This window comes from Pagrus major, chromosome 23 (assembly GCF_040436345.1).
Source record: "Pagrus major chromosome 23, Pma_NU_1.0".
Classification (NCBI taxonomy): Eukaryota; Metazoa; Chordata; class Actinopteri; order Spariformes; family Sparidae; genus Pagrus; species Pagrus major.
In genome coordinates this window covers 14,985,341-15,012,278 of record NC_133237.1, presented here as the reverse complement: position 1 = coordinate 15,012,278, position 26,938 = coordinate 14,985,341, and the positions used below count along the sequence as shown (strand labels likewise).

Here is a 26,938-nt window from a genome sequence, read left to right as displayed (position 1 = left end):
GACCTTTTTAACTTTCAAGATCATTTACATGCATGAGAACACATATAACACACTGAAAGAAGGGAGGGAGGCTCAAACTAATAGAAACTTTAAAATGAATTTCAAAATGTTCACGTCCTTGCCAATCTCCAGCCAACATAGTGAAAGTGAGAGAGAGAAAAGGGAGCGGTCCAAGTTGAGCGTGTTTTTGTCTTGGGAGTATAGGATATAGCTCAGCATGTCCATATTGACAGGATGTATCGCTGTTGCACCATGTGTCTCTCTAAAATGTGCATTAAATACCAAAACCGATGTTACAAGGTTTTTTGTTATACTAAGTTGAGTTCCTATGGCAACTGGATATAAAGACATTAAAGTAAATGTACAACAATTACATGCAATTTAAAGAAAATGGTGGTAAATGTGGGGCTGCGGAAAGAAAAGGGCTTTACGCATGATCTCGGCTATTAAGTGATTCATTCAATTCTGTAACATGCTTCCTACATCCATACATCCACGGAGAAGCAGACATAACCTTTGTTACCTCTAACAATAAAAAGGTAGCCCAGCCACCAACCTGGGAACGGCAGGAGCTCTGTCCTCCACCCACACAGAGATCTTTAAGTAATAAAGACGTTTCCAGTGCTGCTGCACTACACTCCGCTACACGCTGTGGTGCGATGGAGGTGGCTGATCACAGGAGAATTAAAGAAAAAAAGGCTGCTATCTGGCTTTTCAGTGCGCAGCAGGAGGCTCTAGACAGCCCTTAATCCGCCCACGCTTAAGAATACGTAAACTGATATTAGCCATGCGGAGGAATCGAATAATGATGAATGATCACAGGAGTCGCACTTTATCACTTTTCTAATGACTCTAAATGTTCTGCTGGTGAGCTGCACCTCACACATGTAGCATTGTCGCTTCAGCAACACACACACGAGAACATCACAATGACTGTCCGTGTCACATAGGCTCAAGTTTTTCACTTGACATCCCTGCCTCAGAGAAGCAGTTCTTAGAGGTTCAGTTCTTGGGCTTTGTGCATGAATAACAAGCTGCGATTGCATTCACAGAAGGAAATATATGCCTTGATTTAGAGTCTCACAGTGATGAATATTCCAGCTTGAATCTCTCTGCACTGTCTTGTTACATTCAATAACAATCCAGGAACTCATCTCTCCGCAGTGTTATCAACAAGCCATTATGCATCCTTTCAATGGAGAAAAGAGAGGTCTGTACATCAAGTCCTCTGGGGATTATTCAACTATATGGTTCTATAAAAAAAAAGCAATGCATTCGTTATGAACACAAGGGAAAGCACTATCTATGTCCAAGAACATGTATCTTTCAGCCCACTTCAATGGTGCCTACACTAGCAAACACTGCTGCAAATGGACAGCTCCACCTCTGCACACATGCATGTACTGTATGTGGCATTTGAATATCATCATTAATCATTAAAATAAAAAAAGGCATGTGAATTTTAATCTCAATGCAATGCAATCATTTTAATACATGCATGAGCATAAGCATGAGCACAGTGAATGTAGTCATACTCCCGTCATCAGGCATGTGTCCATATGATGTTAGACACAAGTTTAGACAGTTTCAGTGTGTTTATAAAAGGAGACATAATAATAATAATAATATATAATAATATCCTTCAGTATTTTATATATGTTCCTGAGCACTCACAAGATCTAGAAAGTTAAAAAGTCTGCTCCAACAGAAGCTCCTCTCTCCCACAGAAAACACTGCTCCTGAAACGCCTCGTCAGTAGTCCTGCCTTTAATTCTGTGACTTTGTGACATCTCACTACATCACCATGTCGCACGTGGTGTGAAAACAGGAGCTAAAACAGAGCGCTTCCGACAGAGGGGGAATACAGTGCTGCTTTTTGAGTATTAAAGCATGTAAACCTATTCTAGTAGTAACCCAAAACAAAATTATGAACCTGCAAATGAGCATATGTCTCCTGTAAAACCACAGATCATCTCACTGAAGCAGCAGCACTCTGCAGAGTGACATTCGCTGGCATGTCTTCGGTGCAAAGATAAGTGGCTGGATGTCAGGTTTCCTCATGTTGTGAGTTTATCACCATGGTAGCGCAGTCATCCCAAGGACTGATCAAACCATAAAAAAATACCTCCACCTATTTCATTCAGGTTCGAGAGTAATACAGTATACTTTCAGATGACATACCGCACAACTGTATTGTGGCGTGTTGTCACTGTGGTGTGGCATTTGCTTGTTTTTGTGCGAACCATCCAGGGCTGCCCACACAAACATTTTGATGAGATGTATTGTTCTTCTACTCATTGTATAAGCTCGCTACCTTCTGAATGCACAGCTACTCTTCGGTCTGAACCCTCCTGACGCTGCTGATCGAGCCTTTTTCTTTGTCTGGCAGATCACACTTTAAGCTCAGTCGCTGTAATCTTGCAGCTCATGTGGAAACGGGACTTGCTGTGCCATGCATCTATTAATGCAATTGCACATGTGCAAATGCTGTAGCTGCTCCACAATGAGAACATAACAAATCTCACTTTAACTGGGTGATATACATATTACATTTAATTTCCAATTTTGTTTCCATTTTGATTTAACTTTAAAGGGGTACTACGTAGTTTTGGAGAATAAATTAAAACTCAGAATTTCAGTATTTAAAATATAAATGAGGTAATAATACAAAAGATTTATTTTTCCATAACTGAATAAACAAGCTGTTCTCAGAGGAAAATAAGGTCCCCAGAACACTGTTTGAAACTGGAAAGGTGGCGGGGTCCGCCAAATATAAACAAAGCAAAACAGTATGCAACTGGGTTGACCTTTGAGGTCAGTTTGTTTATTCAGTCTTGAAAGCAAAGAAAGTTTGTTTATTTAGTTTGTTTAGAAATAAAACAATCAGTCAACGATGATCTTTGTCTGCTGATTAAAATTTCTTCCACAAAACTACATAATGCACCTTTAATTAGTAATCCCCATTGTAACTCTCTCTACCGTTTTCATCTTTGACTCCCTAATTCCTTTGCCATTCTCCTCTTTAGCTGCCACAGTATCAGATGTCTGGATAGAAATGTTACACCAGCAAAGACGGTGGCACCAGGGTGTTGATTTCAGGGCATATGTGTGGCACCCTGACTCCGTGTAGAGGCTTCTAGTGAGAATCCACAACAGCCATTTAAACCTTAGCGCGCACAAAACGCGAAATACTCAAAAGAAAGTGAGCAGTGTTCTTCCAATAGGCAAAAATATTCCAGTAGAAAGACACATTGAGCATGTTTACAGGTTTGACTTTCACCCTGAAACAAGGTGTAGCGCTGTCCAGCTGCCACACCTGTGAACACTTTGGACACTAATTTCTCTATAAGCAGCTGTTGCTAATGGTGTTCGTTAAGACCTGGAGTGCTGATATAAAAAGAGACACAAAGGGGTTCACAATCAGCCCAGAGGTTACTCTCAAGTCTAGTTAGTCCCAGTGAGCAGCTTGTCTCAAACCACAGCATCTGAGGACTACGGGGTGCTGCTACTCAGCTTACAGCCATGGCTCTTGGACTTCTTTTGCGGTAAGTTTTTGTTCAAGTTTTGACTTTCTGAGCACTTTATGGTTTCAATTATCTTTTTAACTGAGACTTTAATGTGATTTGTCTTTATTGGTCTCTTTACAGGGTTTCCTGGATTTGTTTTTTGCTGTTTGATGGTGGTGCAGGCTCACCAGCTATAAAAGGTAATGGCTTTCTTCTTAATCACCACATTAAAGGGGCACTATATAGTTTGGGAGAATGAATTTAAACTCAGGATGTTAATGGTTACAACAGTAATTAGGTAATAAGTCAGAAATATTGACTAAATAAACTGTATAGAGGAAAATAAAGTCCCCTGAACACTGTTTGAAGCTAGAAAGGTGGCAAGGTCTTCCAGATATTAATGAAGTAAAACGGTATGAAATATTAAGGTCAGTTTTTGTTAAGGCATAAAAAGCCCCAGAAATGCCTGTACTGATTCATAACTCTTTATTTTACAGGGTATGGCTATCCATCTGTGTCTGACACACACAACATAGGAGATGATGGTGAAGATGAAGGGTTGTCCTACGATCAGAGCAGCTGGGCAGCTCCAAACTACCAGCCGACTGGCCCCGTGTACACAAGCTACAACAAACCTGCAGCTGCACAACAGCCAGCTTGGGCCCCATCTCAACAAAATGGTGCTGCTGAGAGAATTGTTAATGGTTCTCCGAGAGACTGGGGGCTGGAGAATATTGACAAACCACTTGTGTTTCCTTTGCCGAGTAATCCTGCAAAGCCTCAGACAGGCCCTGTCCAACCTCAAACATCATTTAGTGACGGTATGCCTGCCACTCAAAGCGCTGCTGACTCTACTTATTATGCTAGTCCAACTGCTTACTACGCTCCGGCCTCGACTTCTCAGGCTGCAAAGGCTCCTAGCTTTGAGCCAGTTGACGCTGGTTATGGTGTGGTTGACTTCAACACTGACTCCAGTGCAGCTGGAGCTAACATTTACCATCTTACCTATGAAGATGTCTTCCAATATCCTTCTGAGAATGTTGCGCCTCAAGGTTATGGCACCGTCTCCAATGCTGCAGGAGGTTACGACCGGGCCCAGCCCGTCTATCCATCAAGTCTGGGAAGCTTCAACAACTTTGGTCAAACTGGGTACCAGCCACAAAATGAGGTCCCTCTGCGTCCACAGAAACCAGCCAACACCCAAAAAGTTGCCACTCCCCAGAGAGTGAGTGAACCCATCTTTCCTCCCGCACCTCCTCCAAGCTACATTATCCAGTCCAGAAATGCCTACAAGCAAGCCAGGTATCTTCTCAGCCACACAAAGTACTCTCCAGAATATCCCCAACCAGTGGCTGCAAGCTCAAAGGGTGCCAAGGGTCCTGCACCGAGTCAACCAGCCGCACCTAAAGGTGTCAAGAACCCTCCCAGGTATGCTGCCGCTAATTTCTTTCTCAAAATGCTTGCTTGAGCAAATTTCCTTCATAGAAATGATTCCTAATCCAAGTTTGTCTTCCAGAATCAAGTGGTAACATGGACATCCTGTCTAAGTTGCAGGTAAATGTTTCAATTAATCTTTAAAGGTGCATTATGTAGTTTTGGGGAAGAAATTTTCACTTTTTTGTTTTTTTTAAACAAACTTGGTTTCACAACTTTTTTTTCTTTTAAAAGGACAACACTGATACTTGGGTTATATTTGGTGGACCCTGCCACCTTCAAACAGTGTTCTGGGGACTACAAAGTGCCCCCTTAATATTTCTAAGTAACATCATGCAAATTAACCTTGTTTCTTTCAGAATGCTGTGCCCTCTGAAGAAAATAAAACTTTTTAAATTTGACTTGTTTGCTATGTAAGTGCCTCATTTCCATGTGTAAGCTTAGATGCAACCTTGCACAGTATTTGCAAAGGAAATTTCAAAAAACCTCAGCAAATGAAGCTTAGCCAGTGTGTCGCGATCCAACTGTTAATCATTAAACAACTTTTCTGCTTTTTAGTGTGACACTTTATTAAGATGAGCTGGGGACTTCTGGCCCTTGGGTAAAACAACTGGGTGATGTCAGGCTACACTGGTCTGACTCCTCCACTCAACATGCACCAATTCACACACATGCAAGTGCTTTACCTTGGCATTGAAATCCTTGTTTCCCAAATCCCCTGAAACAAAAAACAGACGCGCAATAAAACGTCACATTCCCTGTAATTTCACTGGTCAGTTAAAAACATGCACTAAGAAATGAGCCTGTTGGTGGTTATATCTGCATGCTCCATCACATCAAGGTTATAAATCTAGACATGATAAACTTGCTGAATAATAAAAGGCATGTTGAATCAAGACTAAAGTGAAAATGCTCCATGCGTAAAGGATGCTTACCATATGAAGTCTGTACAATGGCTGCAGAACGTCGGCTGCTTGAAAAACCTCGCTGTAAATTTGTGGTTTTTCACTTCATGCACGTTTTTCTGCCGCAAAGCACCTTTGCGGGCGAACCGGTTCCCAACCCCAGCTGAGTCATTATAATGTAAAAGATGGTCAGCCATAATAGGGGGGGAGAAAACGAAAAAAAACAACTACACAGCCACAACTTGGTGTTGTCCCGACCGATTGTGTTTTGGTTGAGGTGTCCTGGTCTCTTCCCACAGCTCTGGACAAAGTGCTGCTGCTCCTGTCAGACCCGCACGCCTCCCTCTGCTCCCCGGACCACAGCTGAGCCGAGCTGAGCGCTACTTTTTCATTCAAAGTGACGTCGTGAGCTCTGCCTTCACGTGGTGTGGGAAGATCTCACTTCAGTTTTCAGCAGCTGCACAATGTAACGACGCAGAAGAGTTGATCAGAAGTGGTTTGAGGTGTGTCAACACGTCGAGGCACGCCAACTGATGTGTCCTGTGTGTGAACTAGTGTTCAGGGTATTGCATGCATATTTGTTTTTTGTTTTGTTTTTGTTTTTTCACATTTTGAGTTAATGATGAGTGAGCCGAGGCGACGTGTCCCCTCCATCAGCAGCTGACCATCCCCTCCAGGAGACGGTGTTGCTTGCGCGCCATCTTGCGGACTTGAATTAGGTTACATTAGCCCCACTGGTCTGGACTGCGCTGACAGTCATGCCACATGAAACCACAAAAAGGCTTTTAAAGACTCACATTTGCGATTTTTTTGGCAATTATCTGAAATATTTAATCTTTTTGTGTGTATGTTTAATGCATGGTTGTAACCAGGATTTGAGAAAAAGGACTATAGTATAAATCTGTTCATTTCTCTGCATTTTGACTGGACCAATAATCACTTAGGAAATAATATTGGTGCCAGCAAATTCCGACAGAAAAGTAACAAATATGGCTAATTTTTGACTTAAATTGCTCAAACTTGCTAAAAAGAACTTACAGACATCGGTAACACTTTATAATAACCATCATTAATAAATGGTAAATGTATAGCTTATTAGATTTAGTTAAGTAATTTCACTGTTAAGAAACAAATGGTTTATAAATCAGTTGTAAAGGTTAAAAACGTCAGATGCAGCTCTCTGATGGCATCCACATAATGTTTATAGATGAACTACATAGATTTTATTACAAAGTATTATGAATAGCAATTGCAACGTAAATATATATACGTACATTTCCTTGAAACAAACTTTGTAGAAAGTCTCAGGGTGAAGAGAGAAAAAAAAGATGTGCAGTTTCTATGGCAACAGAGAGACGCTGCGTCTCCACGGAAAACGGACGTGACGTGACGTGAGGACGCTGCTGAAGTTTTGAACCGTTTTGAGCGGCGGAATAAGTCCTCAATGTAAGTCGCTTTTTAGTCCTTATTTTATATTTTCACAAACAATTTGCCATTTTTGTCGTCGTTAGTCTGTTCCCGGAAGTCTGTAATAAACAATAACAGCCCGCGAGCGAGTTACTCGTCTGCTTTAGCTCGTTTGCTAATGCCTTACTGAGCTACTGTCTCTACGCTAGCTAGTTTGTCAACACTGCTCATACACAGCTAGCTAATGGGCTGTTGTCATGTTATGTTATGCTAACATTATGTGACACGGTGTTAACTTACCTGTTTCGCATAACTAGATAGCCACTCTGTGAACATGTCAGCTATAAGTACTCCTTCTATCTTGCTAACATAGGCACCGCCAGCCAATCCTTATTTATTGTTAAAGCTGTTTATTCGCCTCCTCAGGTCACTATGAGCAAACACGAGGACTCATGGGACAGGCTGGAAACTGAGTTTGACCATTATCTACTGGACATGAAGCCATTTGTCCTCAAACACCCCAACAGGACAGGTGAGATGCCATTTCATCTCTAAACATCACTGATATAACAAACTTCACTGCAGGCTCTGTTGTGTGCTTTTCTTATGCCATGCAAAGCATATAGGCTACTGTCAGAAAGTAACTGACAAGACAATACATGAATGTATGTCATAATTTCCCCTTTTCCTCTCTCTTTCCCATTTACCTCAGAGCGCCAGCGATGTGCCGTATGGATAAAGAAGCTGTGTGACCCGGCCACGTGTGGTTCAGGTCTGATAGGTCGTAAGAACCGCAACATGTATGCCCGTTTGCTCCTACACATGCTCAAAAGAGGGATCCTGGAGTTGCCTTTTACCAGCAAACCTGAGCCTGGCAGCCTCAAGACACTCCCTACCTACATGGTAAGAATGACTGCCTCATTGAATCGTGAATATTGCTGCATTTACACCTTCTTTTGTAATATGATAAACTTTAAAAGATAGTGTTGTAGTTAGGTTTAAATGAAGAGCTGTTGTGTTAGAGGCAATACACTCAATGTCTGTTATGAAAACAGATTGCAGCTTGAATCTAATGCAACTGCAACTCATTAAATATCATTGCAATGGACTCATTTTCCTCATCACCTGTCTTTGAATTTTTATTTCAAGTCCATTTACTTTGATGAGCCACTGACTGGTCGCTCTGTGGGGCACAGCAATGCAGGTCTGCCTGACTGGGTGACAGGAGAGCTGGGTGGCTACACTGATGACAGTTTGGCTATCGGTATGCTTAAGGACAGAACAAGTTCCACACCTGTTGCAGCACATCACAGGTACTGTTCCACTACACATCACCTCAGTTAAATACATGAAGGTTTACTTTTAAATCATAATACATGGTAACATTCCTTTCTGTCTATCTTACCTTTCCATCTTTGGCTGTTACTCTCAATAAAGGCAGAAAAGCCTGAAAAACTACATACATAAACATGGTAACACAGCTTTATGGATTTGATAATTATTATACACTGGTGCATGGTAAAACATGTTATATTTGAACACTAGGAATGAGATTTTGAGGTATGACAGCTAGATGTGTACATGAGTCTGCAAACTGGAAATCACCAATCTGACATGCGATCATTGTTATACCTAGGCATAGTATTTCTTAAACTATTACACCCATTAAGCTTTAATACTCTTTTGTAATTCACTCATGTTTTCTTATTCAATCATGTGTTGGTCAGTAGTGGTTTCTTCCTTTTTGGCCACAGTCCATCGCTTTTGTGTGTCCAACAGGTTGTGAGGTGTGTTTGCACTTGGACCTGACCTTTTACATCGGCTAAGCTTTTTATTCCAATGGTCGCACCATGCTCTGTGTTTCATATACCCCATTCAGAGTGACCGTTTTCTCATATGATTGGGTCCACTGCAGGTCCATTAGCTTTCTGTCATAGGCATGTCTGTTGTCTGAAATGGATATTATATTATGTCTCTCTTCACCAATTCTTAATCTTACATGTACCTACATTTTCAATCATGTTTACATGCTGTTTTTTTTTTTTTCGTTAACTCAGGGTTTGAAAATGCTTATTAGTCTGTTAGGTACTTTACACAGCTGTTTGCATCAAGCTGCCTCCTCTGCAGATAAATAAGCTCATCTAATTCTGTGAGGCACTTGATCCAACCTTTAAATTAAAAAAATCTGAAACAGATTTCCATGTACGGTACATTGGCAACGTAGCTTTTCTAAGTGAAAGCATAACATACTCTCAGTTAATCCCTTGAAGATCTTACAGTTGCTTATCACAGTGGCAGTGAGAGGCTCCCCCATCTTTTGAAATGCATTGCAGTTCACAGTCAAAAGTACAGGGTTTATACAAGGTCTTAAAAGTTTTGAAAACACTTTTATTTTTTTATTTATTTATAATTTTAAAGAGGAATTCTGGTATTTCTAAACCCTTACATTTTGTGGCATTCAAGGAGAAGTCTTGAACTAAAAATTTCACAAGGTCAGTTGTCACAGTTGTTGCCTCGTCTAGATTGTCAAAATCAGTGAAATAGTCTGGCCTCTACAGGTAGGTAAACTCCAAACACCTCTCTCTGACTTTTACTTGTGCTTCTCCTGTCATCCTCTTGCAACAACTCACCTCTTGCAAGATTCAAGTGTGAGTCATCTCCATGAGCGAGATTTGTGGTTCTGGCAACGAAAAGGATCTTATCATTTACCAAAAAGGTCTGTCTCCATAGAAATCGTTTCTGTAATGTTGTCAGATACTTAGAATAACAACCTTATGTACATTTTAGTTGAAAACATTAAAAAAAATATATAATTACAGTTTTGTTGTTGAAGAGATATTAATTTAAGTTAGCATGCTAACCAGCTAGCCCTAGCCCATCCCGGTCCAAGGCTCCCGTGCTAGCAGTGTAAGCACTAACACTGTCCAAGCTGCAAACTCACCGTCCAGACCGCTAACCGCATGGCTAAGTGAGCATTTAAGCTAATGACATTTAATATTAGGAGCAAAAAGTGGTTACTCTGGTGATATGCTGCCCCCTATTTGTAGGAATTTGAAAATGGGCCCATTCTTACATATTGCACCTTTTAACTGTTATGTTTCAAAGGTGCGTCCGCTGACCTTTGACGTCGTGTGCGTGCATATTGAAGCTAAATGTTTGGTTTAGCTACCTTGAAAGTGCTTGAACTTTGCTCTTACAAAACTGTAGGAACCCTGTGTTATGTTCCTGCATAAATACAGTTTATTGGAAAACCTTGTTGTCAGTTGTACAAGATGCTACATATAGCACACAAGATATCTATCCAAGCATTCTGTTTTGATGTTCTTTTATCGGGCTGAAAACACTGAGCTTGGTTGTGAAGCTGGATATACACAGCTTTCATGACTGATCACCCATCGTATTTGCTCAGCAGCACTATCTGAAAAGCCGAAGACATTGCCAAGTTCTTGCATCAGTCTGCATGAGCTGTCCATTCTGACTTTTCAAAGAGATGCACTTCAAAACAGCATGAGAGGATGAGGAACCTCTCGTATTCTCTTTCCATCTTTCTCTTTTTCTCCTCTTTGCACTTTCCCAGTTGTTCAACCTGAGCTCTCACCCCCACAGAGGAGAGAGGGAAGCAGGGAGTAAGGCTCGGTACTATAGCCCATTCGGTTATTCTCAGCTAAATGTCTAAAAAATAGATATATGTATCTTGGATTAAGAAATGTGCTGCTTAATTAAAACATCTTGACTAAAAGCTCATGTGCCACTTGTGCATACACATACATGAATACATGCACCAGTGTGAACTCTTTCAACATGCTTCACTAAATCATCAGTCATCGTAGTTTGCTCAGGGATATTTCCTCTGACTCCAGGCAGTTCGGGGGGCTTGACAAAATGATGTTAGTAATGGCTCAGGGTTTTTCACTCCAATTAACAAGGAAAGGCAAATCAGAGCCCTGTGGCTCGATATGCTCATTAGCATAATAAAAGGAGAGCACTGTAACTGTAGTAAAGAGAGCTTAATATCCACCAGGGCACCGTGTAAGAAGAGTACAGGCCCTCTGCTGCCATATGTAATTCAAATTACTGTGGTGGGGTTGTAGAATATTTGATTCTTAGAAAATGAACATAAAGACTTGTCTTTAAATATTTGTCACACTTCAGTTTTAGCGTGTGTCCCACTAGCAGGAACATATTGTAATTCTGTGTTTTGAATTTAGACATTTATACTTGAAAATGACCAAATAAAGCAGAATTAAAATTCCACAATACTGAAATCATCTTCTCCTTGAGTGTAGAGTTAATGGACACAACTCTTCTACAATGCTTTTTTTTGGTGTAGGGATGCGCTATATATAGTTGGCCTATACTTATCAGCTCGGTAATGGGAATTTCTTTTATTTATTTTTCACTAAGAGTAAGTGACATCTACTGTTGAGGTTACAGATTGTAACCAACTGAACAAATAACAAATAGCAAAATTGCTTTCATTGACTTAACTATTGCTCCATACTCCTCTAAAACTCAGGTAATCAGGTTTTCAGTATCAGCTGAAAAAAAATACATATCATGCATTCCTCTATTTTTTTAATAATATCATTGGCAGAATATATTCAATTTCTGCCAATAGATCCCTCTAAATCCTACACACTGGACCTTTAGGACTCTAAGACTGTCTAGCAATGAGGACTTTAGCTGTGATGTACTTTATGTCATCATTATCGACTTGCTTCTAACACCACGCCCATTTGCTTAATAGATGCCATAGATTACATTACAAGTGATTCGAAACATTGTGGTTACCATCAGTTTGACACAGCCCTTCCTCCCGTCTGCTTTAGTGGGTGTGGAGAGAGAGGTTTTGTGGGGAGCAGACTGCTGAGTGCCATAGTGTCTGATTGGGATAAGACCATGAAAGACGCTCAGATCACAGGCTAACGTCCTGATGGAGAAAATTAGCCTGGCCAAGAGTCCTTTTATGTGTCTCTCTCATTTAGATAAGATTAAATGGAAGGAACTCGTCTGACTCCCTCCCTATGATGTGGCAACGTTTGATCTCTGTCTCGCTTGCCATCAGTCAGGTGATGGGCAGGGCTTCTTGTAGCCTGTGAAACTGTTGGGTCCAATTCAAGTTTCAGGATCTAAATGCAAAGATTGGATGATTTTCTGATATTTTGAGATGCTACTTCTGTGTATTCGTGTTTGTGTGAGTGTCTGTATCTATATGTGTGTGTGTCTGTATCTGTGTGTGTGTGTGTGTGTGTGTGTGTGTTTGGTTTAACAGATACATCATCTAACCTCATTAGTCCAAAGCGCCCTGAGCGAATTCCACCATGCATTCCATTGTGCTGTGTTATTCCTAATTTTGCCACAAGATGGAGCCACTGCTTTGTCCATAGCGCTGATTCAGGCAGAGGAATGCTGTGGGAAAGCAAGTGGAGTCAGCTCGGGTCAAGAGATCATACAGAACAGCTTTGGTGATTAGCCTACATGTCCACTCCATCATCTGATATGTCACCTTGTGTTCATAGGAGACAGACGATGATAAAGACATGAGGGAGAAAATGGTGGTTGTGGGTTGTTTTGACATGTTGACGTGGTAATCAGCACAGCTGGTGTCAGCTGCTGCAGTTTAGTTTTGACTTAATCTCTTTGGATGTGACTCGGCAGCCGCTCTTTTCAGCCTTATTATTGTCTTTTCCACTGACTTCTGTCCTCCATCTGCATACTTTTTATCCACATATGAAAACTTTTAACCCTCTTTTCCCCTCTCGCTCCAATTTTTTTTTGGCGACAGTAACATTGTCCTTGCAGTTGCAGACCTCAGCCATTAATGCTTATGTAGGCGCCTCATGTCTCTGACACACAGACCGCAGTTCCCACTGATCTTGCCTCCAGGTGGTGTTGGGTTATGGTGGAGGGTGTGAAGGGGCAGAAGGATGTTTGTGTCCCAAGGTCAGACAGCTTTCCTAAGGGTGCCCGAGGCTGAGACCCGGGCCCGCTGGCTCTGCACCTGGAGGTCAGGCTGGGGTATGGATGTCAGGCTGCTTTAATCAGCCAAGCTGCAGCTTCTGAGGCTCTACATGGTGTTCTCATTTTCTTCTGTGTGTGTGTCTGTGTGTGTGTGTGTGTCTGTGTGTGTGTGTGTGTGTGTGGCTCTGGCCTGACTTGCAACTGCTTTGATCTCTGGGCCTCAGACTCCAGACACATCTGATTCAATTATCCTCATCCACCTGTTGACTTAGAGGCCCAAGATTGCGAAGCTTGGCCCCCTTATCCAAGTTTCATGGCTGTGTGTGTTTGTGCATGTGCATGCAGGTGTGCGCGTGTGTATGTGTGTCTGTGTCTGTGTCTGTGTGCGCATGCACAGACAAACCAGTACGTGAGAGAGATGGAGCGAGTGTGTACATGAAAGCCCAAGTCTGCAGGGTTTATTTTTGAAATGTTTGATCATGATTATTTATGAATTAATTTTAAATATCTAACAGTATTATTGCGATTTTATGTATTTAAAGACCTCTGCCCCTCAGAGGTACTGTATATATGAGATCAGTTGTTGCAAGATTTTGCTGCCTTCCCATGTGTTTCAGTACTTTGATGGTGCTAGGATCAATTCAGCATTTATGAGACATAGACAACATATGGCATGTCACCAAGAGACTTCCTGTTATGAAAATGGATGACATTAACTGTACATGCACAGAAGCGCATTGTACTTATTTCACAGCAGTATACAGGACTCCAGAACTCTGTGCAGCTTTAAGGTTGGATGTTGTAATTCTTCAGGCCACTGCACACTCCTCCTGGGCATCTAAATCTTTGGTTCCTTTGAAGAGGTAGTATCTCGTATCTTACCTGTGTTATCATATTTTACGTCCAGTCTTGTCAGAAGTTGCAAACAAACTCCCGCACACTGTTTAACTCGTCCATTTATTTGTAACGTTTCCGTGCTAGACCTCCATCAGGCAAGATCTTTTGCCTGAAGGGTGGGAGTTTGTTTGCAACTTTAATCCACTCATCCCTCTCCTACACACCCGTCTCATGAAATAAGTGTGAGAAGTCTTCTTCTGTTCTGATGTCCAGTGTCATCCCCAGAACCTTACCTACCGGAATCACTTTAACATGATCACTCAAATACTTTAATACTTTAATTACAGGACTATATAAAGACAGAACTCTTGATACAAGAAGCTGCAGTTTGCAGGAGCTAACACAAGTTTTTGATGTACTTTAAAGCCATGTTTACATTTTTGTTTGTAAACATTAGAACAAGCTTGTATTTTGAGTTATGTTGAGGTGAGAATAAAAAGATCATAGAATTCCTGCTGTTCATGAATGTAGGACTGTATAACCAAAACTGTTACTGAATAAAAGTTACCTAGTGCAGCTTTAAACAGGACATAACGTAAAGTCATTGCAGCCATCAAGAGTTTAGTATTCTTTAAATTTAAAAAAGGCAGAGATTTCAGGAAGCAATAATAAATAGCAGCATTTAAACAGCAGCAACAAAACAACTAATACCTCTATAAATGTGCTAATATTAATTAATTCGACAAACAGAGCTGTAAGACATGTTAATACTGCGTTGCTGTCGTTTGCGTGTTTCCTTAGTGAGGGCATTTGAGGTAAAAGACACAATTACAAAGGTGACTGCTCGCACACATATCCTTCCTGCTTTAAATTCAGAAGTCTTTCCAAAAACCTCTCAGCGATGGTGCTCTTCTCCATGAGATAACACTGCCTGTGACAAATGAGGTTCAAATTTCTCAATACCGGAATGCTTAAAAAATTACACGGGAGAAAAAGAACGCCCATAGGCTCCGAGTGTGGGAGTGTGAAACAGTGCCCTCTAGAAGGCATTTTGATGTCTTTATTAGATGACAGCGTTTTATTTTTTTTTCTCCACTGTTGTCCTACATCCTCCCGTCCTCTCTAACATCTTCATCCAATTAGCATTAGTGGGCCATTAGTGCCTCATGTGCATGCGTTTAATGAGATAGCGAGTTAGTGTTTGTGTGTGAGAGAGAGAGAGGGTGGAGAGAGAGAATGTGTTTGTGTGCCAGTGAATATAAGCAATTTCCCTGTTAAGCTGCTTGTTTAAAACGTTATGGACATGATGAGAGACAATGATTGAGGGGCATTATTATAAATGAATTGTGCAAGCCATAGACTGGTGCCCTGTGAGCCGTCCATGATGTATAGCAGAGACGTTTATTGTTCAGATGGGATGAAATGCAGACCACAAAGCATGCAACCAATGCCAGATGTTGATCTGTGTAAATACCGAGGCAGGCTTCCTACGCAAGCACATTCATATGCAAACAGAGGGACAAGAACAGACTCCAGAGACATGCATACTGTAGGTTAACGTCTACCAATTTTCTTTCTGTTTTTCTTCCAGGAGAAGGCTGTATGAAGAAAAGACCCCATCACGACCCATGTCCTCCAGTCCACTCAAACAGTCACCCAGACATGATGCCAGGATGGTTAGTTCATCACCCCGTTTCAGACTAAGCCACACCTCTGGACTTCCCGAGCATACTAGTCTTAAGAGTCGACAAGCAGGGTTTTCAGATTAATAGATCGCTGCAAGGTAGCTGTGATGACACATTGAAATATTAATAGCAAACCTGCCCTTGCCAGTACAAATAGTGGCCATGGTGTTTTGCTTTCTTCTTTAATGTGCACCAGTTTGGAAATTCCTAAACTAATTTCCCTGTGAAGTCGGAGGAAATTCCCTGAACTCATACGTTGCTGGTTCAAGCAACAAAAATGGAGCTAATGGTTATAGAAATGGCAAAAATTTAAATATAATATAATATATATATATATATATATATATATATATATATATATATATATATATATATATATATATATATATATATATATATATATACATACCTTTAATGTGTTTTGCCACTGAATCTTCCTGACCCCACCGTACGTATTCATGTTACAAGCCGATGTACAATTCATTGGCACAACTGTTCGTACATCTGTGGCCAAAACCATTTAAAGCCATTCATACTTATCAGTGTTTCACACAATGGTTTGAATTCCTGGTGCGATACAGAGTCTGACATGCTGCTTTGAACAGCCAGTGAACCACATACTCAGCATTCCTAGATATTGAAATGAAACGTTAACTCTGTTTGTTCGAGGGTGAGGCTCCAGGACCTTAATGCCTTTTTAATCAGAAGGGGCATTTAATCCTGAGCTATTCCATTCGGCCATTTCTCTGTGTCTGTGCAGTTCCGCTGAGGTACACCCAAGGTCCACACTCCACCTGATCCTAATCAAATTCAACAACATCTCTCCTTTCCCTATCGCTCTCTCGACTTTATTAGATATTTCCCCTATTTCGACCTCGCTGCCCAACCTCAACTCGAGCAAACCTGATCTTGTATCAACAGAACCCCTGGAAGCATTCGAATTATACTGTATAAAACAAATCCGGAGGCCCGCTGTAACAAAAGGCTGGGGAAAACAAGGATGACAGGCGGTGTAGCTGTATATGCCCCCTCTTGTGGAATTTACTGCGTGACGGAAATGATGTGGAACTGCCAAACATCTGGAGTGCTGTACGCGAGAGGGAGGAGAGTGAGGGCGCAGCAAAGGGTGGAGAGATGGAGATAACGAGGGAGTAGAGTGCTGTTAGTATGGGAGGAGAACACATGTGGGTGTACTGTATGTCTGTAAGCTTTTAAAGAACCCCTTTTGTTGTTGCCAAGGGAGGAATTATATTGTGTCAAAATGAAAACCTCCATCACTGTCTGCTGTTCGCTTCCTCAGGCCAAACTGCCAATCAAAGGAATCATTTAAATTCCCTCCTCTAATTTATAACACCAGTCCTCCCTTCATTTCCATTTTTCTTTCTGCTGTTTACGCACTCTTTCACTCCCCTCTTTGCCTCCTCAGGTAGATGCGGGGCTGAAGGCAGATATGTCTCCCGATGACAGTGACCTGGAGGCTCGTCTCAACAGCTGGAACCTGGGGGTGAGTCCAGAGGCATGCCTTGAGCGCCTTGGTTACATGCAGCTGTCAACGTGCTGCAGCTCAGCCACAGTGACAGTGAATCTGAACGCCTGAGCAGATCTGAATCAATAGTGCAATGATGCTGAGTTAGTTGAACAAAAGGTGTAAAAACCCTTTCACCACCACTTTCTTTAGGCAGCTCACTGCTTTTGTAGGACGTGAGGAGTGGGAGCAGGGTTGAGTAAACTGAGCATTTGAAGATGTGTGCGCCTCTCTTATCTTCTCTGTCTGGAGTGCACTAGGCCAGGGTTTGATAAGCACCCTGCCCTCATGTCTTTTATTTCCTTATTTATTCCCTATCTCTTCACCTGCATGCCCCCGAGACTCCCTTTTTTCTTTTTCGTTTACTTGTCGCCTCTGTCCTTTCTCTTTCATTACTCACACTGATTTTTTTTTCCTTCAGAACAGCCCCTCTCTTTCTGTTTTTTCTTCTCTTTCTCAAACTGTTTCTACCACCCTATCTTCCACTCTTCTAGCGCTTTCCCCCTTCTATCTTTCTCTGACTGTCTCCCTCTCTCGTTCAACGCCGGGGTAATCTGAGGTATCTATCAGCAGACGTGAAGCCGTGCACTGCTCCGCTCTGCACTCCTCTGTGTTGAGACGCTGATAAGAGGCATTGCTTGGCAACGCTCCCCCAAGCCTGCATCTTTCAAATCAACAGATGTTCCCTCACACACAAGCACACACACACACACACTCCAACCCCCTTCAAGTTTACAGAAGTTTTATAGATGCACTGCTTCAAAGCGCCCAGCTCCTCCGAAATTTCAGCACAGCCAAGCGTCGCTCTTATCTAGAACATCTTTTCTCTGCTTTAGATGTTCTAAAGTAGTCCATATCGGTTTGTTCATTTCACCTCTAATGTAATAATGTCGGTGTAGTCAGCACGGTGGCCATACTGGACAGTAGATGGCAGATTGCTACAGACTCGGAGAGGAGTTACTTTAAGAGATGCAAAACCTGAGTCAGCTGGACCACCATCTGTTTAATCTTTCAGTTAGTCTGTAGCTGGTGTGCTGGAGTAATAGAGTTTTATCTGTAATGAGAGTTAAGAGTTACAGCAGAGTTGGGTGCAGCATACACCGACCTGCCCGCAAAGAAAACAAAATCATGCAAAGTAGATAAAATTGCACAAAAACTTGGCCTATCTTTTCATACACAGTGAATTCAATGGTAGTCGCTGCCACTTTCCCGTCTGTGGTTAGGTGGGTGTGCTGACGGCTTGCTCAACACTGGTCCGAAACTAGGAAGCCATCAATCACCATGTGTTTGTTTGGCCGGAGAGCCAGGCCTTGTGATGTGGAGTGTTGTTCCTCTTCTGTGTCCGTCCGTCCATCCATCCACGTCAGGTTCCAATGACATGGTACGCCGTGCCAGCTGTGAGTGCTGTGCACACGGGAGCATGTGTGTGGGCACGCAGAAAAAAACAGAGTGTGCGCATAGGCATACGTGTGCGCCGAGTCCAAGTTTAGTATCGCGCTGTGCCAGCATCACACCACAGCATTTAGTCTACATGTCTTCCTTGCCCTGTGGGCCGTGCTCAATCAAATCTGATGACTGGCTGTCTGTGGGTATAAAAAGAAATCCCATTCTTGTTTGCAGCCTGGGCACTAGTTTAGAAGGATATTGATTGATTCATCACTTGGTAAATATGGATTTTTCTTTGTAAGCCGGTGCCAAATTTGAGAGGCAATTCATCACACATCATGGCACGGTCCATTGATGTTGCTCTGCACTGACTAGACTGAGTGGTCTGTTGTTGTGCATGTGTCTTTCTGCGTGTGCATGTGTTACAGTCGACAATATAACTGATTGCGTTCAAGCCGGATGTCTCCTTTTGTTGAGGGCTTACAGTATGTCAGCCAACAAAACGTCTGACCTGTTTTTACCTGCATCATGCAGGCTTAGTCGGGAGGCAGAGCTACTTTCATCTATTTCACCTGTCACTTTCTCGCCCCGAAGCAACAGATTGTGACTTTATCCTCGTACAGTAGCTGTAACTATTTTAGTCCCAAGCTCTGGGGTTCTTTCAGGTCCTATTCTCTCATCTCCTGTTAGCTTCGTGTGCGTTGTGCCACCTCATAACATTAAATCCTTTTATTTATTTATTTATTTTTTACACCACTGAATGAGTCCCACACTACCCTCATCCCCCTACTCTGAAGACTCGTCCTCCTTGTTTTCCTCCTTCATCCCCATGTTGAAGAGATTAGCAACAGAACTGTTTACTGGGCGTCATTGCTGTCATCTCCAAAGTCAGCTCTGCTGCTTTGAAAGGCCGTGATCTTGCCGCTAGTTGGCAGCCCCTACAGACAGCCTTAGTGCATGAGAGAGAAACACTGTGTGATAGTGCGAGTTCACAAGGAAATAATGGGGTCATAAACTAACGTCAAATAGTGGAAGGAAGAAAGCAGGTTGTCAACAGTTTGTGTCACAGTTATTGAGCTGTATTGATGTAATGCTGCCAATTGTGGCCCTTTTACTTTCAGGTGGTTTAGCAGCTCACTCTTTTTTTTTTTTTCCACTCTTGTGTTTCATATTATATCAAAGGACACGCCGCGTCATTGTTTGGCAAGGATGTATACACACTCGCCTCCATCTGACGGTAAACGGACCGGGGATAGCTTACAGATTAGTGGTCCAGAGTGTTGACAAAAAGGACCGTGTCGGGACAGCAAAGAGGGGCTGAGAGCGGAAACAGAGCCGGCCACACACACAATGCCTTGAAGTAGCCCGACGCATTCTGTCTCTCTAAACAGACACGAGTTGACGGAAGAGACTCCAGCCACAGAACCAGGCTTTTGATGTGCTTGCCACATTGTTTATGACAAACGGAGGGAGGAGGTTAGATTCTGGTAGTGGGTAAGACTTTGTTAGGAGTTGAAGAAGAGTTTAAAGTTTTTCTATTTCCTCTTTCAGATTGAAAACCCCAGGTATTTGCGAGAGAAGCCCATTGCCTTGTCACCGGTAAGCTGTCATGGGGTCCCTTGTGGTTTATTTTTGTAACATGGACCAAAGTGCTGTTTTTGAACTCTACCTAACTACCTAATCTTGCTCCTCTTTGTCTCTGTAGATTTTCAAGTCAAGCTTTGGGAGGAACAGCACCTTGGCCGATGATCAGGGCCCACAGCTTGTACAGAGCAAGGAAGTATGCACAACAGTAAGCAAGAGTACCTGAGAGCTTCTATGCGTGCTGAATATAATAATTCTGTATATCAAGACTGCCCTTTTACAGTATATCCATTCCAGTCGGCCTAAATCCTCCCTATTCAGGACATTCAACATTTGAACAGAAGCAAAGGTTAAAGCTCCCTTGACTGCTTTATGGCATTAGACGCCCCCACAGCCATGTACATACATCGTGGTGCATAGTTTGTATTGTTGAAATGGCCGAGGCCAACGTTCCTCTTAGAAGACAAAAATAATGCTGGCTCCCAGTGATGACAGTTTTTTCCTTATGTGGATTTAAGCTGAAAATCCCATTCTGAAAGCATGCTTTGAAGTCCCCCTCTTCCCCTCCCCACCTCACCCGAACCACCACTCATTCCCCCCGCCGTCCGCCTTTACCCGCACTGTTAAATATAAAACTGAGCATGACTTGGCTGTAATAGCCGTGGCTTTTCATGTCTGCTCAGAGTAGAAGTGCTCCAGTCAGATCGGCTTTACCGGGGCGAGGGGCAGAGAATGGAAGGAGAAAGGGCGAGGGGAAGAAACAAGCAAAGACGTGATGGACAAGAATGGTCTTGCTTAGTGACCTGTCATAACAAAGTTTTTGACAGCTTAAAGAGGATTCGCATGCGAGGACACAAACTCCCCACACACACACACGTCCACCCAGTCGGTCGGTCTACCTGTGGGCTGATATTGAATGTAGCAACACCAATATGAAAAACATTAAAGCAACGTCCCATGCTGTTTGATCCTGCCTCAGACTAGCTGACTGGCTACATACAGCCGTGTGTGGTGGGAATATAAATGTATCACATCTCAGAAGACCGTGTTTAACCTCCACACCAACTTTATACTTTGATATTCACAGAGTTGCCAGTTTATTAGATGCACAAGTACAATCTATAGTAATGCAATACATTGTATTGTTTGACTCTTCTAATGAGTATAATGAGTTGATTCATGTTTGCAGTAATTTTTGAAGCTGTAGTTATTGGTCATTGTTTTGAACCATTTAGACTCAGTCCGTATGTTGGTGGCCTCAAATAAGAGCATACATTTTCAGGAGGGAAGCTGTAGGAAACTGAACTGGCCTGCCATTTCCACTGAGGCCAGAGTGCTCTCAACATGGGAACCAGTTCAGGAAAGTCACAGAGAAACTTTGGGAGGGACACATTGGGAAATTAGAGGAAATAGCGCAGAACTGGAGTGTTTTCCTCATTGTGCTTTGGTCTGACTGTAGCCAATTCATTGCAATTATGTTGTATTCTTGTTTATACTGTGTTTTTTTTAGTAGCATGGAAATAAATCTGTGATGGGAAAATGTCAGTGAAAAGGAAAGCATTCATGTGACTATGCTTTAGGGATGGCAGTGTCAGTCGGTTGGTCGGTTCTTCGCTTTGGTAACAACTGAAAATTCTAATGACTTAGGTGAGCAAGTACAGCAAGTCAGAGTTTGAACTTATCCTTGGAATTATCTCAACATCTACTTGTCAGATTTGCAAAAAATCTGGTACAACCATTAATGATTCCCTACTGACCTACTGTAACCTACTGACTTAGATCATGCCCTGATCTTGTTGTGCTACCTTGAGGTTGGCATTTTTTTATTTAATGTCCAATAAATTTACTGCACACATTCATGTCCAAGGGCAGCAAGAATGTTCTGGGTTCGAACCTGCCAATTGGGGACTAGCTGTGTTGGTTAGGGTTCCCTATGGGTACTCCGGCTTTCTCTGGTGTCCAAGGCCATGCAGATTAGATTAAATGATGACTCCGATGAATGATGATATTGCCTGTAGGCGTGAATGTGAGTGTGAGGCTAACCGGTAGCATGCTAGCTTCAGTAGATATATCTGCAACACAAAACATGAGCGTCAATAACGTCAGAACTGTAACTTCTTCACATTCTGTTGATTATTTAACTAAACTCAAATTCTGACGTGTTGAACCTTCGTCAGGATGTTATCATGTGTACGTTAAAATACCAACATTGGCATTCAACTCAAAGTGCCACTGTGGTTAAGAACAGTCTCACAGAGAAGCTGGCATGGATGTAAACTCTTCTTCGTCTTTATCCTGTTTAGTAGGAGGCTGTGGGTCCAGGTGATGTTTTTCTGCCCTGTTATTCAGAATGGATTTGATCACCATTGTAATCTTCTGGGAATTCCCTTTTGACTCTACCCTCCATACGGTAAATCATAATAGGTCTGTGGTTTATGACATGCTATTGTAAAGCCCCTTTTTCTTTTAGGTTTTATTATTTGAGATGCCTGCACTGATCATGTGTCCTGAGTCACCATTAGCAATTAAAAGAGTGTTATGTATACTTTAGGAACTGTGAACCCCACAGGATACAGCTGTGACCACACACACACACACACTCTCACATCCACACACATTATTTCCCAGTAGAAGTGACTCAAGTCACCAATCCCACCATAACCATATCATCCTCAATAGCTCCGTTAAGCTTTTTCGCAGAACCATGGAGGCCTTGTCCGACCCTGCTATTGCGTGGCTGTCTAGGCCCAGTCTAAGAAATCACAGTGACATCACTTCCTTTTAATCCCTAAAGCCTAGTTCAAAATTTACCCAGGTTTAAAGAGTTACACGCGCCACATGCCATTAAGATGGCGACAGCTTAACAAGCATCTCAGTTTTCACACCGAGCTCATCCTCCAGCTAAGCTACCGACTGCATTGATAAGAATGCTGACTGCTCTTTTCCTATGGAATAATGAGTGGCAGCTGAGAAACTTCACCGCGAGGTAGCATTGCTTTGACTCACTTAGCTTAGACAGTGTGTTTGCTTGGGCGGGTTGTGGAAAATGTCTTGCAGGGCCATCAGAGTCCTGCTAATCTTTCAGCAACACCCTAGCAGTGCTCAGCATTATAAGGGGTTGGTCTTTCTTTGGAAAATTCAATTAAATGGCGACTGATGATTCAGAGTCAGCCATAGGCCGGAGTCATGTGATTTCAGAGGGAGATACTGACAGGATGATTAAAGCGCCCCATCTTTCTTTTAAAGTTTGTGTGTGAGTGTGTATCTTCAAACTAATCCCTTGGTACCTGACCTGAGAGATTTGATGGCAGCAGGCACCGCATGCTAGATTAATGTGTTAGTGTCAAGCAGTCGCACCCTAATGGTCACAAGCCCCCGACTGGGGATCAGGCCCCTCTGCTTTCCGTTGCCATAATGATGCAGTCTCTCAAATCTAAGGCTCCTCTGGGACGGAGCTTGAGTTCTCAGCCTGTGATTTAGAGGGCCATAGCCCGTATTATCTGAACGTTTTTCAAAGCTAAAAAAGAGCAAGCTAGTGAGGCTTAGTAGTTTTAAGGGGACTAGTTCTGTTGCTTGTCTTTCAAGATGGTGCTCCAGGCTGGGAGGCACAAGGGACCAACAGAGCTCCATAATGATAAAGCTTCTATTTCAAGCATCTCTCCTCTGTCCTTGATTCTTATCTACTTGATGTGTTCATATTAGCAATTTCAAGTAATAATCTGTTTACTTACTCTGTTTGGAACCGCCCTCCTCTAGAACTATTTTTTTTCACACGTCAGAAATTCAATTTTAGCCAAAGTTTTTATCCACCCTTACTATCTGGACAGACTACAGTAAATTAACTTCTTGTCAGACTGTGGAAATGGCATCTAGCTGCTTCTCAGTAGATAGCAGAATGCTGCATACCGACTATCGTAGAGCATCTGTGTTTACTGAGGATGAAAGGCGCACTAGGACATTGTACATCTCAGGCAAGACGAAGGAGATGCACAAACGCAACCTTGCTTTGTGGCGCCCGAACAGTTAGCAGACGATTTGTGAACACATCCCCCTGAGGAAAAAGGCCATGACCCCGCGCCAGCTTTGAGAGCAGAAAAAGCAACTGTTTCCGTCTTCTCCTTGCATTCCCTCACTCAATCCCCCTCCCCATACCACTTCTTCCCTCTCATCCTTTCAAGAGCGAAGTGTCAAAAAACATGGCATCTTACAGCGCTTGCTACAACTCTGAAGAAGAGAAGAGGGAAAAAAGCTGTACCACCCAGTCGGGCTGATTGAAGGCATCTCAGACGCCTTAGGTGTACGACATTCCTCCTCCTCCTTCCTTCTCTGACGCCTTTATAAACAAGTTTCAAACGCCCCTGATCTAGTTTGACAAACTTTCTCCAAAGAGCATTTGAAGAGAGGATGAGAAAGTGACACCCCCACATGTGCTTTTTTTTTTTTTTTTTTTTTTTGGGTGCCGGCAGAATCAGGTCTCCACTTACTTTTCTGCTTTTCAATCACTGCCATCTCTCTCCCTCTCTCTTTCTTTTGCTTTTTCCTTTCTTCTCTGACGGGTCTCCTGTGGTCCCCTGAATTGCACAAGAAATAGTGGTAAATCAAGAATAAAGACACGGAAGAAAGACACAGAATACTTAACAGAGCTTTGTCAAGGATACAGTGTATAATTGTAGCTGAAGTGCAGTAATTAGGGGAGGCATCCAGAAGGCAATTTTGTGTATCTTTTTTTAATGGTGCTCTACATGATCATCTGAAATGAAGTGTCAACATCTTAATAAAATCTAAGTTTTTGATGTTTATAGATTCCACCATTTCAAACCAGGATACATATTTCAGTCTACTGTTGATGGCTGTAGTGTATCAGTGTTTATACACTCAAACCATACTGTAATGGAATCATATTTTATTCCTTTGATTTATATCAAGAGATGGTCTGATGTGGTTTGGCTGTGCCAAGTAATGTTGTGGGAATTTTTAAGTTGATTGTTCTGATGACAAAAACAAACAAGAGCTAGCCTCGGGATGTTGTTAACCACCGACATGTTCACACAACAGAAGCGCACTTTCAAAGGCAGAACACTGTCACCCTGCTCCAGGGTTGATTAACACACCAGAACAGACAGTGACTAAACATGAGTAGTGACATCAAAGCCAATGGCCAGTCATCTGTCTGTCAAAGATTGTCTGTGTATTTCCATGTGTTGCGTGTTTGCGAGCAGAAAACATCTTGTGGGTAATTTATAACAAACTAGAGAGCTAGAAAAGGCTTAGGGGAAACATATTATTTTAAGAAACGGCACAAAGCCATGTGAAATTTTCAGGAAACAATATGCATAAATTGTTGACACTGGGTGGACCGACAATGAAACAGAGCAACGAAACGTGTGTGAAGTGTAGCACTGAGCTACACGTTCATTTTACAGTGTACCAAACTGTACACTGTAAAGTGTGACAAAGTGATCTTACTTTAAAAAATCGAGGAAATCGATTACCTCAAAATTACCAAGTAGACTATTAAGTAATTGTAAGTTGTTCAAAATTTTTAGCTCGTACAACCATAAAAGTCTGCTTTACTTGATATTTCTGAGGTAATCAGTTTCCTGACTTTTTAAACGTAAAGTCAACTTAAAGTTGCCAGTGTAGGCTGAAAAGTGTTTCTGAAAACATCACTGCAATGCAGTAACAGAATCTTGATTTATATTTGACCAGCACTGCCTAGTTTGACGGATTGATCTGAGCCTGGACAGACCTGCAGACTCAAAATACTATTAAACTTACCAGAGGATAAAACCCTTTTATTTTACAGAACCACATGTTCTTTTTCTCTGGCAAACCCTCAGGCAAAAGTTAACTTTTTTTTGTCTCCCACCAGTGGTAAAGCTCTGAGAATTTGAGAAAGTTGTCTCTCCCCTGTTTTCAGCCAAATTAGTGTGTTTTCTATTGTGTACTGAGCATAAGGGATCGACCTATATGCTTTTTTCGGGGCCGATACTGATGCCAAATATTAGTAAACTTAGTAATCCAGGAGACTTCAGTATTTCTATTTTGTTCCACTTTATTCTTCCACTCCACTACATCTGTTTGTTATCAATAGTTACTGACTTCTTTGTGGATTCAGATTATCCAGTGTTGATAGGCTATTACTTGTGAGGTGTCACCAATCAGATAGTGTTGTTTGCGGGACATTGAGCGAGACCACAGAGTGGTGACTACAGACAGACAGAGTGCTGTATCAGAGCCAAAGCATTGTATTCTTGAATTAATTTATCTTATCCGCAGTTGCACACAGAAAACACTGATACTGATGATCGGAAAAATGCTGTACTGTATATCTGCGCCAATAATCAGCCAGGCCAATAATTGGTCCCAGGAGTCCTTCAACTAATCAGTCACTTCATGCAATTTTGAGATATCTGTCATTTAGTATTATTGTCTCCCTGCAGACAAATGGAGTCATGCAAAGGGAATGCCTTTCAAAGACCAAGCTATATTTGTGAATAATAATGTCATGCCAGAGACACGATAATTATCTTCCAGAAATGACGAATAATTAAGAGCTCATTCTGTATAAGAAGACCAAAGAAGATAAAGAATGGATGGCAATTTTCTTAGTCAATTATTCAGGTGATGAATAGGTCATTATGGTTTTATTTGACTGAGACCGGGAAACCTTCAAGCTTTAGGAGATCTGTTCCAACGTGCACATGA

At 42.1% G+C, this 26,938-nt stretch overlaps 3 protein-coding genes across 6 annotated transcripts in view; 2 read left to right on the top strand and 1 right to left on the bottom strand.

The window, feature by feature from the left end:
- Positions 1 to 6,042, bottom strand: part of prkcab (protein kinase C, alpha, b) — a 99,059-nt gene extending 93,017 nt beyond the window's left edge. For both annotated transcript variants that reach the window (XM_073495366.1, XM_073495367.1), the window contains exons 1-2: positions 5,876 to 6,042; positions 5,627 to 5,658 (exon numbers count right to left, since the gene is read on the bottom strand). In XM_073495366.1, coding sequence (XP_073351467.1) covers positions 5,627 to 5,658; positions 5,876 to 6,042 — 199 coding nt within the window. The remainder of the gene's footprint in view (positions 1 to 5,626; positions 5,659 to 5,875) is intronic.
- Positions 3,419 to 5,341, top strand: LOC141020272 (uncharacterized). The gene is made up of 5 exons (XM_073495368.1): positions 3,419 to 3,545; positions 3,648 to 3,706; positions 4,004 to 4,934; positions 5,023 to 5,060; positions 5,300 to 5,341. The coding sequence occupies exons 1-4, from the start codon at positions 3,523 to 3,525 to the stop codon at positions 5,033 to 5,035; spliced, it is 1,026 nt and encodes a 341-aa protein (XP_073351469.1). The 5' UTR covers positions 3,419 to 3,522; the 3' UTR covers positions 5,036 to 5,060; positions 5,300 to 5,341.
- A 1,213-nt stretch (positions 6,043 to 7,255) lies between the features above and the next one.
- cep112 (centrosomal protein 112) overlaps positions 7,256 to 26,938 on the top strand; it is a 107,832-nt gene continuing 88,149 nt past the window's right edge. Inside the window, exons 1-8 of one of the 3 annotated variants that reach the window (XM_073494576.1) lie at positions 7,256 to 7,291; positions 7,679 to 7,784; positions 7,965 to 8,155; positions 8,402 to 8,565; positions 15,642 to 15,726; positions 17,162 to 17,239; positions 20,198 to 20,245; positions 20,352 to 20,426. In XM_073494576.1, coding sequence (XP_073350677.1) covers positions 7,685 to 7,784; positions 7,965 to 8,155; positions 8,402 to 8,565; positions 15,642 to 15,726; positions 17,162 to 17,239; positions 20,198 to 20,245; positions 20,352 to 20,426 — 741 coding nt within the window. In that variant the 5' untranslated portion in view covers positions 7,256 to 7,291; positions 7,679 to 7,684. Of the gene's footprint in view, positions 7,292 to 7,641; positions 7,785 to 7,964; positions 8,156 to 8,401; positions 8,566 to 15,641; positions 15,727 to 17,161; positions 17,240 to 20,197; positions 20,246 to 20,351; positions 20,439 to 26,938 lie in introns of those variants that run through there. The other 2 variants (XM_073494573.1, XM_073494575.1) reach the window with 2 other exon arrangements.

Bases quoted from the DNA above. Each gene is read 5' to 3' on its own strand.
- LOC141020272 (XM_073495368.1), top strand. From the start codon at position 3,523: ATGGCTCTTGGACTTCTTTTGCG. The intron at 3,546-3,647 runs GTAAGTTTTTGT...GTCTCTTTACAG, and splicing joins GCTCTTGGACTTCTTTTGCG to GGTTTCCTGGATTTGTTTTT. The intron at 3,707-4,003 runs GTAATGGCTTTC...TTTATTTTACAG, and splicing joins AGGCTCACCAGCTATAAAAG to GGTATGGCTATCCATCTGTG.